We start from the raw sequence: 14,894 nt of genomic DNA, 5'->3' as shown, positions 1-14,894 counted from the left end.
AATGTATAGCCTCACATAGTGTCATGTGTTGATATGGCACTTTACATTGAAGTGTAAAGATGAATATGCTATGATTCTTTTTAGCCAGCTGTGGTTCCTTTTTGTGTTGATTAGCTCTGTTTTCAGGCTCTTTTGAACTGATGGTGTTTTTGGGTGAGGACTGCAGTGCACTATGGGTTTATAACTGTTAAATACTGAATATGCACCGATAATTTGGAACACTAATTACAGAACTGTTATAATCTTGCAAGGATGCAACGTAGAAACACATGGAGGAACTTTGGGGAGGGTGAAACTCTGGCCTGCCTTTTGGAGTGTAAATATTGAAGGCGTCTCAGGTTTATCAGGGTGATGTCTGGTGGGGAAATATGTTGCTGACTTGTTTTGCCCTTTTTCTGTTTTGAAGTCTTTCCCCCATTCCTTTGTAGTGTTGTCTTCCTCCTCCTCCTTTTATCTACATTTTTACACAACATTAGTATTTGTTACTGTTGAGTCTTCACTGACACTGACATTGTCACTGATATTGGCTCTTGGTGGAGGATTCTGCATTGGAAGCTGCTTGCTTGAACTGTCATTCGACTCTTTCAAGTTCAGTGATGTGTAAACCGACATTCCACAGAGAGCAGAAACAGCTCCACAAAGGCTCACAAGCCCTGGATCCGAATTCAAAAGCAGGTACCCTCCGAGAAGTATCACACAGGTTTTGAATTGTCCCAACACGACATGAGAGGTTGCAGATGTTGCTCTACAAGAAAAAACATGGAGCCTGCCATTAGTTGCTTCAAACCAGCAGAAAAAAATAAAAAACAGAAAAGAATGGTGTCTGAAACTTGGTTCTGCACTCACCCTAAAGCCAGCGCACCAGACCATTGTAGGAGGAAACCGAGTAGAGCTGAGATGAGAACAGCAGTTGAGTTGTTTAGATCCCATTCGAACAACAGCACTCCTGGTGGATCCAACCATGGCATCAGGGCTAGTAGGAAGAAAATTGTGATCGGGGTTGTCTTCCACATCAGCCTGCCACTCGGGGAATTTTCTCAGTGGATCATTTTTGTTGTTTAATGTAACAGTAAGAAAAAAACATGGCAGTTACTTGTAACCTACGCAAGTGCTGTCCAGTTGGCCTGTTGTTGTAAGTTAGACCAGAGGATTTTGTTTATGGCGCTTGGGATTATCCAAGCAATGGCAATACATGCACCGAAAAGGTTGAACTCTAAATCTGTTACAGTGGCTACTGCTACACCTGCCGAGACCACTGCTAGAGCCAAGACCTGAAAAATGATTGAAGGGAATGAAGCATGAACTCAGTAGATTCTTCACAAATAACTGGAAAGAATTGAAGGGAGTCCTTGGAGGATTGCCTACTCACCTTCTTGAAAGAAATGGTTTTCCTGAAGAGAATGAATTCTGCAAGAACAATGGTAGGAGTGACTGCGATTTTAGCCATTTGGTAGAAACCAACACTGCACATGAGCTGAATGGTGAGGAAACAGGAGTAATGACAGTTAGTATTTCAGAAAGCTGATTCAAATCTGGGTTAGCAGACCTGTTATACTTCAGGCTGGTATTAGCGAGGCCTGAGGCAAAAGCCATTATAGCACCCAAGGAGAAGAGGGAAGAAGAAGGAGTAGTTTTAGAGGGAGGGGAAACTGGAAGCAAAGCCAATGCCTTGAAAAATGCTAGTAAGATCCATGCTGTGGAGTAATGTATTAAGGTTAGGAAGATTGGGAAATTGAATCCAACTCTCCCCATCACCTGAAAGCAAGATTTGACTTGTATAAGACGCTTATTGAACATCTTGCAAAGTATTATAAAGTCTAAAACGAAAACAGCAGAGGGTTCTTCAGCCTGCTAGACATTCCATCAAGAACTTATGCACACTGCTTAATATTCTAAAATGAACATGACAGCACATGTATGAAAAAACCAGATAGGGGAACTAACTAATTTGTTTGTGAGAATAATCCCAACAGCAACCACGAAATTGAAGGACATTGCAACCACAGGTCCACAAAATTGTTGCTGTTGGCGCTTGGCTCCTTCTGAAGTTCTAAGCTCATTGTAGAGGGAGCCTCTGAGCTCTTCCAATGCTCTACCTGGAAAAATAGAATTTTCCCAAGTTAAAGATAAGAGAGAATATTTAGCAGATTGAGAACTCAACAAATGAACATTTTGAATGGAGAAAATGCTTCAGCCTTTCAGGACTTGGGTGATTGATTGATCAGAGCCCCAAAAATGTATTAAGATCTTAATCCAGGTCTCAAAATGGGAAAATAACATGATCTAGGAATAAGAGCAACTCTTCTGGCAAATTAGTAGGAGCAGATAAGGCTACCTTTCAGACCATTTAGCAGAAGTAAAACATTCATTGTTTTCCTGAACCACATAAGGTTAAATCCCCGCGACCAGGAGATAATTCCTTATTCCAAAAGATGAACCAGTAATAAGGATATGAATCACTGAAACGAACAATCAAAACTGAGGCTGCATAATTACTTTGGAGTAGCAGTTCATGACAAGATAAATCACTTGGAAAACAGAGAAAATGGGCATGTTTTTTTGAGAAAGGGACCTGAGAAAACTTCTATGGAAGCCAATAGGAGACCAGGTAGGGAAGGCGGCACATAGGAGGGTCAAGATCAAGTAATTGTTAATTAATTACAAGCATATAAGCAAATCCCTTTTGTCTCCAACCGGCTGCATGGATTTTTTAATCACCCCAAAATGTTTCATGACAAAAGACAGAAAGAACATGATCAATGAAGTCAAAAATGCAGAAGGTATAGCAGAAATCAAGGAAAGAAAAATACCCATTTCCATGGCAGACATTGAATAAAATGAAGGAGATCAATGTTAACCACCTCTCAGGCAATGTTTACAGGAAGAAAAAAACATAATCATAATGCAGCCAAGTCAAAATCATGAACCAAAACATCTTGTCTATGAAGAATGAAACATGAATATGACAGTGTAGCTTTAAGGATTCAGACAAACCTGCTTCACCTGCATCACTGTCTTTCCGTTTCATAAACTTTCTTCCCTCTGTACCTAATAGGGAATCTAACCACCCCATGCCAACACAGAAACTGCAACTGTTTTGGTTCACATATTATCAAAATGGATTAACAATGATATCTAACACACGAACCCCATTACCAAAACACAGAATCAGATGAAGGTGGAAAAACCAAAAACTGTGCTTTGTATAATAAATCAGAGGAAGATAAATGAAGCTTTTTTTGAACTATACAACAAAGAGTTTATATTGACATGGACAAGTGTCCTACTAAAGTTAGTTACTGATAATTGAAATTTGAATTATAAGATGAGATATCGCTATGAGCACGCACCTAACAATAGAATGATACCATCTTGCCACATGTCAGAATGTCTTACTGAAAAAGACCCCAATGATGGTACATACATGTTTCATTTTTCATGATCTGATATGGGTTTCCGGAGAAGTTAAGGAAACATCATTTATTAAATTTGTTTTTAGACAAGAAACAGTCAATCTATGTGCATCTAGTACCGTTAAGTACTCTCTGGAAATGAGCCAATAACAATCCCATGGTGTAGCTGTCCAGGATATGGAGGCAACTCTATTGGTTTTGATGCCACATTGCTTGTGTAAATTGCAAGCTCAGAATTTTCATGGGTTGGATTCATTCATTGTTAAAAACCTTGTTTCTTTTAACTACTCCAGATGCATATTCATGGGTGGTAGTTGATCCTTTAACAGAGAGCGAAATGGCCTGGAAGAGGCCAGAGGATGATGGAAATTGTGGGGCTTTTGCCTTTTAGGCTTTGCCCACTATTTAGTATCGTACCCCTGGATGACATGGTATTTAATGGACTGGTAATTGGTGGATGGCCAATAACAAACAGATGTTGAATGAAAGTGATATGCTTCCATTTCAAGAATCCAATTGAATAAAATTGATGTTTCAACAATGGAAGGTAAAGGTAAGGTTTCTGTCTGTCCCCACTCTTTCATTCAACAACCAAGGCAAGGCCTACCTGGTGCAACATCCATGCTGCAAATATACGCATCCCAAACTTGTACGCATCTCTGATTCCATAAATTCGGAAAACATGCAGAAAAACTGATGTGACTGGATTTTGACACTATTGTTCATGTTAATTAGTATATGATTTGGTTAACTAAGCTTGAAATGTTATTGAATGTCTTAAAATACCAATAGTAGATTGATGTGAATTCTGCAGAAAGAATTGTTTCCAAGACACTTTCCACAAGGAACAAGTCTAGGACAAGCTAGACCAACAGAAATCAATACCCTTTGAATGAATGTTGCAAATGGCACTCCTCAATCTCGATCAAACAGCTCTTCCATTGAAAAATGGGCTAAAATTACCAATAATTTAGATGTGCATGAGGAATATGATACAGTTTCAACCAGGCCGGTGGCCTCACTGTTTTTCGATTCCAACTTGTTTAACAAATATATTAGAATTTAGTACAAAACTAAAGAAGACAAACAAAGGGTACAATAATGGCCACAGTTGCAATTTTGTTGTTCAAATTTTATGATGATTACAACTTTCTGTGTCTGAATTCCAAAACTCAAGTATAGTTACAACCAAGTAAAGACAATATACACCTTCAGTAAAAAGAATGGATTCTAGTGTCGAGAAATAGGTTCAATTGTCATAAAGTTACTGCCCCAGGTACTCATTTTCCTTCACAATGGCATCAAGATCAGCTTGTACCTTGTCTACATTTTAGCTTCGGGAAGCCATGGCTGCTAGTTTCTTTTCATGGTCAGCCATTTCTCTTCGAATTCTATCAGTGGAGAGAATTTTCTCAGAGATTTGCTCAAAGCTTTCATGTATGCTAGTGAGCAGCCTATAAGCCTGTCGCCCAACAGGGTTTTTCTTTGCTTCCCTGCATATAAACATTAACCTTTTAAGGATAAAACAGCATATAGTTTCACTTTCATTTACTATGTCACCTTCGGTAAGGCTGCAATGATGGGAAAGGAGAGTAAGATAAGAGCTGCAATAGCAGTCAGTTCATACCTGAAGACAATTTCATCGACAACAGCATAGGTGCGATGAAGGCGTTCCTGAAGGGAATTGCTTTCTAACTGAAGCTCCCTAGTTTCTCTTAAGATGAGTTCTATGTCAGTGTCTAGTTTGCCACTGTTCTTTGTGATCTCCTTTATCCTCTCAGTATAGGATCTCCTAGATGCCACTTTGGGCTGCTTCCTGAGGTCTGCTGAAAGTTCTAAGTGTTCCTCCTCCCTATAGAATCAACAAGATATAAACTATAAGACAAGGCAGACTAAGTTATGGATTGTGTAAAAGCTGAATCATATGACAGTGAGTAAACATTCGGGCGGCAAAACCTAGCTCATTTCTCTTGTAACATTTTTACTGCAAACTATCAAGTCTGTAATAAAATTAGAGACATCATCAAATAGCTCCAGTTTGATTACAAGATATGCATAGGATTCCAGTAGAAGAGGAGATTTCTTAGAAGGTGGTAGACCCTACAGCTGGAAATGACAAAGATTACACTGCTTCATCTTGCAGACAAAAGCAATGATAAAATTATCCTCGAGATTTGTTTTTTATTCTTGGTAACGACAACAAAGTTCAAATATATACAGATACTATACTTTGGTTCCAATAACCTACCTTTTCCTAATTTCAGATAAGGTAAACTGCATATCCAGCTCAATGTCTCTCAACTTTTGGAGTTTCTCTTGAGCCCCTGGATTGTTTGCGTATAGACATTCCTCCAAACTTCTCTTTTTCTGTTCAAGAGGGTTCCGGAAAGCATCCCTGCAGAGGAAAAAAGAAGCCAAGTTGACACCGCTGCTGGTATTCTGTTTCAATATTGGACTCTTCTTGTGATTGCATATTTGGGAATCTTTCTTAGTACTAACTTGCATCAATTTCCATGCATAATGAAAAGGGAGACCATGAAAAGCACAAAAAGATTATTGTGAATGATGTTATTATACCACTGGGACTCCAATTCCCCAATATTATGCTTTTTGGCATCAACTTGCTTGTTAAGCTGCTCCAGGAAAAACTCCATAGGATGGCTTTCATCAAATGCCATATCCGCGGCTGCCTTCCACAATCCAAATTCTTCCTCAAGATGCTGCACTTGTAAAGCACTTACACCTAGTTCCTCCTTCAGCACCTTTTCTTGAGATAGCAAGTTTTCTGCTTCATATTGTATCTGGTTAAACAATGGATATCAGATATACGCATACACAGAACAATAAATATTTTCTTGTTTTTAATCCTGTTAAGACCTATCTTTCTAAATAAAAGGAAATGTATAATACACTTGTAAATTATTTTGTGGCTTCCATATCCAAATTTAAGACCTGCTTTACTGCTGATGTTATAAACTATAGGGATGCAGCACCTAATTGAAGCCAATATGTACTTAAAATTTAGATTAGTCAAACAAATGCACCTTGGACTCTTTGTGAGAAGTTGAAACATGTTCATCGTCTTTCTGATCTGCAGTTTCTTCATTTTCAGATGCACCACTTCTTGATTCCACAACTTCTGCAGTTGACTCACTAAATAACTCAGTCTGTGGCATATCATGCACCCTAAGGGGGTCATTGACAGCTACAGGTGCATCATCTGTCTTGAGGCTGGATGATTCCAACAATTCATCTACTCTAAGATCTTTCAAGATGGCTTCAACTTTTTGAAGATTTAGATCTACTTCTTCATTATTGGGCTCCTGAGCAAAGTACTCTGAAATTTTCTCAAAGTTATTCTGTCTCATACCAACATTCCCTTTGGCAGAAAACTTGACAGCTTCAGATGAACCTGAAAACCTCTCCACCAAAAACCTTACCAACATATACGAGTCCTCCTCTGATGGATACAAGAACTGCCGTAAGCAACACATATAATTTGTTCTAAGCATAATTTCAGAACAATAAGTATAGCAACAACCAGAATCAAAAGAAAAGAAAGAAGATGCAGAAAGGTTAAACAACATAGTTTCTCCACAACTATGAGCTTTAAGTTATGCTACTGTGAGATATTAACGATCTGAATACCACCTGAGAAAACAAATATTACTTCACTCCTAATGTGAATTACAGCTATAAATCTGGATTAAGCTAAAGAAAGTTTCCCTTTTCAGGGCATAATTCAGCTTCACAAATCAATTCAGCTATAAAGTTAACATCTTTCAGCTAAAGCCATCAAAACCAACAAGAAATTCAAACTGTAAGATCGAAAATTTTATAACTTTACCTTAAAATCAACAAAAATAAACCAACCCAATCTTAAATTCAGCTCCAAATTTCACATAAATAAAAAAAAAGAAAAAATGTAATCTTTTTGAAGTTATAAGAAGTACACTACCTTGGAATAGTTCATGTCACCAACATAACCCAGATTCTTAAAAGCCAATGAGATGTCCGAACAGATCCCGAACTTGTCATCCATTGAGACAGAATCTTCAACTGAACTGGGAAACGACATGTCGTTTCCATATTCGTCTTTGATGTTTCCAAGGAGGTTAAGTGATTGGCAACAGATGGAAATCAGCGTCGTCGGAGTTAAGTCGTTAAACGACGAAACGTTTTCTGGGATCGAAACCCCGAAGCGCCCCAAAGAGTCGAGCGTAATTTCTTGAGACCCTTCCATTGCTGTTGGAAAAGGAGAAAGAGAAAAGCTTGACCCCCTTTTTTTAGAAAGAGAAAGGAGGGCAAATGGCATCTCAAGAAAACCCGTACTCTGTCGTTTTGACGGAGGAAGCAGCAACGTCGTCGTTTGGTTTGACTCGGTTACAACTCTGGGTAACTGTTAACATAGTATTTGCAACATGTTACTTCCTGTAAAGTTGCAATCTTGGTTGAATAAATAAATAAGTAAAAAAAAAGAAAAAAGACATAAAGCAATTCATATTCTTGGCATGTTCTGCTGGCTATGGTAGATAAAACAAGGCCAGGCATGGAATGGAAAGCATGTGGCTTACCAGCCAACACTCTTCCTCAATATATAGGCAAGCATTTGGTTCATCACAGTTGATTCACTTGACTTACCACCCCCAACATATATACACAAGCTATAACTAAGATTCTAGGGAATTGTCTTTAAACATGGAAACTGGAAAAGAGGGTGAAATTCAGGACATGCCATTGTCACCTCCAACAATGGGTTCTATGCAGATTGCAGGAAGCAATGGTTTTGGTCATAACATAGAGTTCATGTCTCAGGCTTACCTTAGAAACAGGTACTCAGGGATCGACATAGAGGACTACACTGTGTATGCTAATAAAGATCACCCACTCCCAATCTTTCTGAAGGTAGTAATCAGGTTTTCTAGTTGATCTTCTTTCTTTTCTTTTGTTTGTTGTAAACAACAGTTTTCATGATCTTGTTTGTCTTATATTCACAATGAAGTTTGAAGATGTGGAGTATAAGGTTACAAATGGGCAAGCAGCCTGCATCAACCCAGTGAAGGCAGTAGTGTCAAAGGTAGCCTCGCAGCTGAACTTGGAGCAAGATAAATACAAGGAGATCCTGAAGGGTATAACTGGCAGCACTGGCCCTGGTGAAGTCCTTGCTCTGATGGGTCCTTCAGGTAGTGGCAAAACAACCTTGTTAAAGATAATAGGAGGAAGATTGACAGATAATGTTAAAGGAAGTATAACATACAATGACATTCCTTACAATCCGGCTCTTAAGCGAAGGTTAGCCAATTTTAACAGAAGCTTTTATTTTCTGTCATTCAATGGATTTCAAAGTGTTCCTTCTTTCGCAGGATTGGATTTGTGACGCAGGATGACATATTGCTCCCTCAACTAACAGTGGAAGAAACCTTAGTTTTTTCTGCATTCCTGAGACTTCCTAGTGACATGAGCCTGCAACAGAAGTATGCAAAAGTAGAGATGATTATGAAGGAGCTAGGTCTTGAAAGGTATATGTACCACATAGGAGTAATCTGGAGAGCTTTCAGATGGAAGATTATGACTTACCGCATTCTAATTGATCTGTTGCATGAACTACAGATGTCGTCACACAAGAATTGGGGGAGGATTGGTCAAGGGAATATCAGGAGGAGAAAGAAAAAGAACTAGTATTGGCTATGAAATTCTTGTTGATCCTTCATTGTTGCTGCTTGATGAACCAACCTCAGGTCTTGATTCCACCTCAGCCAATAAACTTATTCAAATTCTTCAAGGAGTTGCAAAGGTATCCCAAGTTGGTGCATGTATAATCCATCATTTGACCAAAATATCTACAAAATACTACACGTTCCCATAAAAAAAAATGAGTCGAGATTGTGCTTTATGGTCTACAGGCAGGGAGAACTGTTATCACAACAATTCACCAGCCATCCAGCAGAATGTTTCACATGTTTGACAAACTTCTGTTGATATCAGAAGGCTACCCTGTTTACTGTGGGAAGGCAAGAGAGTCCATGGAGTATTTTTCATCTTTGAGATTCATCCCCGAAATAGCAATGAATCCAGCGGAGTTCTTGCTCGATTTAGCAACTGGCCAAGTGAATGACATAACTCTCCCTGAAGATTTAGTGGCATCTCAAGGAACTGCTGATTCTGACGGGGCTGTAATCAAAGTATAATTGCTTTTAGACTCTAACAATTTAGTTACTTGTTTGATCTCTTTCTTTGTTTCATTTTCTCCAACTCAAACATTGTTTTGTCTTTACATTATATTAGTATCTTCAACTCAAATACAAAACTCTTTTGGAGCCAAAAGAAAAGGAAGAGAGTCATCAATGTACCAAGGCACCAGAGCATCTTAGACTCGCTGTTCAAGTTAAGAAAGACTGGACAATGACTTGGTGGGAACAGTTCATGATAATATCTAAGAGAACCTTTCGAGAGAGGCGGAGGGATTACTTTGATAAGCTAAGACTAGTACAATCAGTAGGAGTTGCAGTCTTGCTAGGCCTTCTTTGGTGGAAATCCAGTGCTGCAACCGAGGCTCAGCTGAGGGATCAAGTAACATTCCATCTCCTCAGTATATTAAATCATTAATCCATTACATTATTCAGGCAATATGTATAAATTGCTTTATCCCCACTCTTTATTTCAGGTTGGTCTGCTGTTCTACATCTGCATTTTCTGGACATCTTCATCACTATTTGGAGCAGTATATGTTTTTCCTTTCGAAAAGGTCTATTTGGTGAAAGAAAGGAAAGCAGACATGTACAGATTAAGTGTATACTATGCATGCAGCACTCTTTGTGACATGGTGGCACATGTTTTCTATCCTACATTTTTCATGTTGATTTTGTACTTCATGGCTGGCTTTAAGAGAACCGTCCCTTGCTTCTTCCTGACATTGTTTACCATCTTGTTGATAGCTGTTATAAGCCAAGTAAGTCGAGCACTCCCAGATATTAGGCTTTTATTAGAAGTAGAAAGTTCTTCTTGTAGTCTTACTAAACTAATGAAATCTTCATTACCCAAATCAAAAAATTAGGGGGCAGGAGAGCTATTCGGAGCTGCAGTTTTGAGTATTAAAAGGGCTGGGATGATTGCCTCTTTAATATTGATGTTGTTTCTCCTCACAGGAGGTTACTACGTTCAGGTACCACAAGACTGCTATTATAATTTGCTTTCAAGTCTTCATTGAAAAACAAAAAATTGCAGCTGTGATAAGATGACTAAGATATATAGAATGTTGTTTTGTTTGCAGCACATACCAAAATTTATGCAGTGGATGAAGTACTTATCCTTTATGTACTATGGCTTTAGGCTTCTGTTGAAAGTGCAATACTCTGGAGATCAGTTATATGAATGTCAAAGCAAAGGTGGCTGCAAGACTCTGCAGAATTCACCTTCATTTGACACAGTTAACCTTGATGGTGGCTTGCAAGAAGTATGGGTTTTACTTGCCATGGCACTCGGCTACCGCCTGTGTGCTTACTTTTGCCTGCACAAGAGAATAAATGGGTGTCATCTTTGAGCAGATTCCACAATTGCTGACAATGGAGATGTTTGAGGGGCCTTTGAGTAACCGCTTGCTGTAATCTTTTGCATTCCTAGCTTTTCGTTCAACAAAAGAAAAGGAATGCAGGAACTTGTAGTTAAGGATTAACAAGGATTCTAAAAGTAATCCTGTCAGTAACTTTTCACTTGGAATCCTTGGGCCTTTGATTAAGGGATTTATTGTCAGTTAAAAATAAGTTTAACTGTAGAAAAAGTTTCATGCATATGAACTTAAACACCAATAGTTGTGGGCCATAGGTGTTTTGGATGTCTGCCACATTGCATTCCATGTTATCTGATGGCTGACATTGATTCTAGTGACCCAGCAGAAACCATTATAAAAATATCCATTGAAGGATGACCTCACCTCTAAAAGTGCTAGACCAGACTGAAATGCAGGGAACAAGGAAGATATCAGTACAAACCGGAAAACGACAATCCTATGATTTCCTAGCACGCCTGTTCTCCACTAAAATTGCACTTTCCTCTCCTACTGATCTCAAATGCATGCTGGTTGATTAGATTCCCCTCCCTGACTACTTTAACTCTACTTTCTTTGGCTTAAAAAGTGAACAAGTATCTGTCATTTACAGCCATCCTGCTTCATCAGTTTTCTGTAAAAGAAAATTGGATAAAATTACTATCTTTGGTTAAAGAATTTGCACATATCTCTGTACATACATCCCTGTTGACTGTATACTTGTGATGAAAGAATCTACAAACATGCAACATGTTTTGATTAAGAAAATGATAACCCACTTTTCCTTCTGCTATATGGAACTTCCTGATTAAGAAAATAATAACCCACTTTTCTTCTAACAAAGGAGATAAGAAGGAAAGTTATGGCAGAAGTGTGGGACACATGCAATGCAAATACAGGTCATGAAGGCCATTACATGACACAAAAAAGACCTATGAACTTTTGCATTTTGGTACATACATATACATTGATACAATCCCCACAAAGCCCTTCCAATCATTCATGGAACCTAAATATAGTTGTAGTCAAAAAAGTCACTGACACCGTAAAATAAAACTGCCAGCTGCTCTCTCTCTCTCTGTCATTGTATTTCTCTCTCTTCTCTTGCCATCCTTTAACAGAATAAATCTTGTTCTATCTAATCGTTGCTTCAGTGTCAGTTCCTGATTGGTCATCGTCCTTGTCTTTCTCTTTCTAAAGGAGCCTGCTTTTATCTGTCTGTCTCTCTCTCTCTTCTGGAAAGACCCGATCTTTTCTGTGTACAAAACTGTCCCGGAAATGGAGTTAGTTCCATATTCAAGTGAACCAGAAACGAAAACAAGCTTCACAACTCTTCCATGGCAGGACATGTTCCGATCTGCATCGATAAGGAAGCCTTCCCCAGCACCAGGCAAAAGCGACGCGCCTCCAAACCAAGCCGACGCGCCACCCATGGCGCCGAACTCCACCGACCCAGATCACAAAAACAGCCTCTCGGGTGATCCCCAGGTACGGTTGGCCCTTTACATAGCCATGGCTCATGCTGGTCTTGCCTTCACCATATTCATTTTATATGGAATTTGCAAGCTTTTGCAAGAGTATCTTAGGCCAATTCAATGGGCAATCTTGTGTTCGATTCCTTTGAGAGGTATACAAGAGACCCTTGTGGGATTCTGGCGTGAACCTCTGAAACTAGGCCTCACTGAGACTGTTCTTGCCGTTCCTGTTGCTGTCTTTAAGGCTTTTATAGGTACCCTTGTTGATATTAAGGATGTTTGTTTGAGGGTCTTTCTTAAAAGACCAAAATCTACTCTTTCAAGGCGTAAGAGAAGTGGATTTTCTAAGTTAGTTAGGTGGTTAGTGTCTTTTGCTGTGTTCGTGGTTGCCTATGAGAGAATTGGTGGTGTTGGGTCATTGGTAATAATTGTGTTGGGATTCATGATTAGCACTAAAAATGTGGACTCTACATTGTCTGCTGTTTCATCATTTAGGAGTACTAGTTTCAGGAGAAGTGCAATTAGTGCGTATTTCACGCGTGGGATATTGAAAAGGTTGAATACCATTGTGGCTATTGGATTGATGATTGGTATGATTGTGGGGTTCTTTGCTGGAGCTACATTCTTCTCATACAAGATTGGTGTTGAGGGAAAAGATGCTGTGATTTCAGTGAAAGCTCATGTGGAAGAGAGTAATTATGCTGAGAGGATTGGTGTTAAAAAGTGGATGGAAGAGAATGATGTCCCTGGAATGGTGGACCAGTACACTTCACAAATCTATGAGACTGTGTCTGAGCAGATTGATAGTCTGGCAATGCAGTATAACATGACAGAGTTTGTGACAGGAATTAAGCATTTTGTTATAACTTCTCAGACTAGTTCATCAGCAGAATCAACAGCTTTGATGACCCCTTCTCCTTACACAGAGAAGCTTTTGAATTTGAGGAAGAGGGTTAGCAATCGAGAATGGGGACAAATCTACACAGAAGTTGCTGCAATTTTCAGAGAATTGATAATCACACGGGAGGATTTGGTTGAGAAGGCTAAAGGGTTTGCTGTTAAAGGGGCAGATGTTTCAAAACAGGTGTTTGCAAGTGGTGCATCTGTTTTAGGTGGAGGTGCCAAAATCATGCTCGTCGTTGGCAATTCCATCATCTCAGGAGCTGCTGAGGTCTTCAATTTTGTATCTCAGATGATGGTGTTCTTTTGGGTTCTATATTACCTTATCACATCAGAATCCGGTGGGGTAACAGAACAAGTGATGTCCATGATTCCAATCTCAAAATCGGCTAGGTTTAGATGTGTTGAAGTTCTTGATAATGCTATATCTGGTGTGCTTTTGGCTACAGCTGAGATTGCATTTTTTCAAGGGTGTCTTACATGGCTTCTCTTTAGACTGTACAAAATACACTTTGTGTACATGTCAACCGTGCTTGCTTTCATCAGCCCCTTGCTGCCAATCTTTCCACCTTGGTTTGCAACAATTCCTGCAGCTACACAGCTGCTACTGGAAAGTAGATACATACTAGCTTTGACCTTCTCCATTATTCATATTTTTCTTATGGATTACGGCACGTCTGAAATTCAGGAGGATATACCTGGTTACAGTGCATATCTAACAGCGCTTAGCATCATTGGTGGAATGACATTGTTCCCTTCTGCAATTGAGGTAACTTTTTAACAATAGATTTCCTTGTGTTTTACCTTTCCCGATCTTTTTAACCTTCATTTGCTCTCCCAAAATTGCACAATGTGAGCTTTTTCATCCCTTCATCAAACAATTCTGAAGTGACATTCACCTTAGATGTAAACTGAATAGATAATCTATGTAAAAGGGTTCCTAGTTACATGAAATACTATGATTTTGGTTGTTTTCCATCCTTTCAAAACAGTTTCTCATGCAGCTCTCCTCTGTTTCTTCTTGATGCATTATTGTTTTCTATGTTGGCCATTGAGTTTTGAATGGTTCTCTCCTTCCAACAGGGAGCAATTATGGGCCCCTTGATCACCACAGTTGTAATTGCTTTGAAGGATCTATATGCTGAATTTGTCCTGGAAGAACCAAAGAAACAAGACTAGAAACAATGCCATCTCCTTCCACTGGTTTGTTTCCATGTGGAGAAGCTTATGTATATTAACAGAAACAGTTGTTCCAAGGACAATTCTTTTGCCAGTTCAACAATGCTTCAACCTTCAGGCTTGCGTTTATTCAATTTTTATTTATTTATAATAATTCTTATTCAGATTGGACTAGGACATTGCCACATTGGTCATCTTCTCTCAAGGAACAGATGGTATTTGTTATGTATTCTGTTTTGTGTGTAGCAGTTTGTTCACAAAGAACTGTACATTTTTCCTGTATTTAACAATGTAAGAGCCTGTGAGGCCAATGTTTGAGTTGAGAGTATTTCTAATTCTTTCCTAATTTTCATTCTTTGAATTCCACTTTGTACAATGAAAGAA

At 38.9% G+C, this 14,894-nt stretch overlaps 4 protein-coding genes across 7 annotated transcripts; 2 read left to right on the top strand and 2 right to left on the bottom strand.

Annotated features, from left to right (window-relative positions):
* Positions 1-225: 225 nt before the first annotated feature.
* On the bottom strand, positions 226-3,233 carry LOC18593240 (Nucleotide/sugar transporter family protein). Of its 4 annotated transcripts, XM_088808342.1 has the most exons (8): positions 2,573-2,773; positions 2,336-2,459; positions 1,945-2,096; positions 1,547-1,755; positions 1,370-1,463; positions 1,105-1,271; positions 847-1,017; positions 226-745 (listed from the first exon to the last, which is right to left on the bottom strand). In XM_088808342.1, the coding sequence occupies exons 2-8, from the start codon at positions 2,385-2,387 to the stop codon at positions 463-465; spliced, it is 1,128 nt and encodes a 375-aa protein (XP_088664468.1). In that variant the 5' UTR covers positions 2,388-2,459; positions 2,573-2,773; the 3' UTR covers positions 226-462. The 4 variants fall into 4 exon arrangements, with proteins under 4 accessions (XP_088664468.1, XP_017980568.1, XP_017980570.1 ...); XM_018125079.2 differs by lacking the exons at positions 2,336-2,459; positions 2,573-2,773 and adding an exon at positions 2,995-3,233; XM_018125081.2 differs by lacking the exons at positions 2,336-2,459; positions 2,573-2,773 and adding an exon at positions 2,811-2,952.
* Positions 3,234-4,507: 1,274 nt separating this feature from the next.
* LOC18593239 (coiled-coil protein) lies at positions 4,508-7,690 on the bottom strand. Its single transcript, XM_007020366.3, has 6 exons — positions 7,372-7,690; positions 6,458-6,889; positions 5,991-6,214; positions 5,662-5,808; positions 5,041-5,265; positions 4,508-4,906 (listed from the first exon to the last, which is right to left on the bottom strand). The coding sequence occupies exons 1-6, from the start codon at positions 7,654-7,656 to the stop codon at positions 4,744-4,746; spliced, it is 1,476 nt and encodes a 491-aa protein (XP_007020428.3). The 5' UTR covers positions 7,657-7,690; the 3' UTR covers positions 4,508-4,743.
* A 421-nt stretch (positions 7,691-8,111) lies between these two features.
* Positions 8,112-11,098, top strand: ABCG26 (ABC-2 type transporter family protein). The gene is made up of 9 exons (XM_007020365.3): positions 8,112-8,318; positions 8,416-8,705; positions 8,777-8,932; positions 9,024-9,207; positions 9,317-9,595; positions 9,699-9,983; positions 10,078-10,362; positions 10,468-10,575; positions 10,684-11,098. The coding sequence occupies exons 1-9, from the start codon at positions 8,112-8,114 to the stop codon at positions 10,951-10,953; spliced, it is 2,064 nt and encodes a 687-aa protein (XP_007020427.3). The 3' UTR covers positions 10,954-11,098.
* A 997-nt stretch (positions 11,099-12,095) lies between these two features.
* Positions 12,096-14,876, top strand: LOC18593237 (transmembrane protein C9orf5 protein). Its single transcript, XM_007020362.3, has 2 exons — positions 12,096-14,100; positions 14,415-14,876. The coding sequence occupies exons 1-2, from the start codon at positions 12,235-12,237 to the stop codon at positions 14,508-14,510; spliced, it is 1,962 nt and encodes a 653-aa protein (XP_007020424.3). The 5' UTR covers positions 12,096-12,234; the 3' UTR covers positions 14,511-14,876.
* The last annotated feature ends 18 nt before the right edge of the window (positions 14,877-14,894 follow it).

This window comes from Theobroma cacao, chromosome 7, assembly GCF_053813885.1.
Source record: "Theobroma cacao isolate CCN51 chromosome 7, ASM5381388v1, whole genome shotgun sequence".
Classification (NCBI taxonomy): Eukaryota; Viridiplantae; Streptophyta; class Magnoliopsida; order Malvales; family Malvaceae; genus Theobroma; species Theobroma cacao.
Note: the sequence above shows the minus strand (reverse complement) of the source record. Positions and strands in the feature narration are given on the sequence as shown.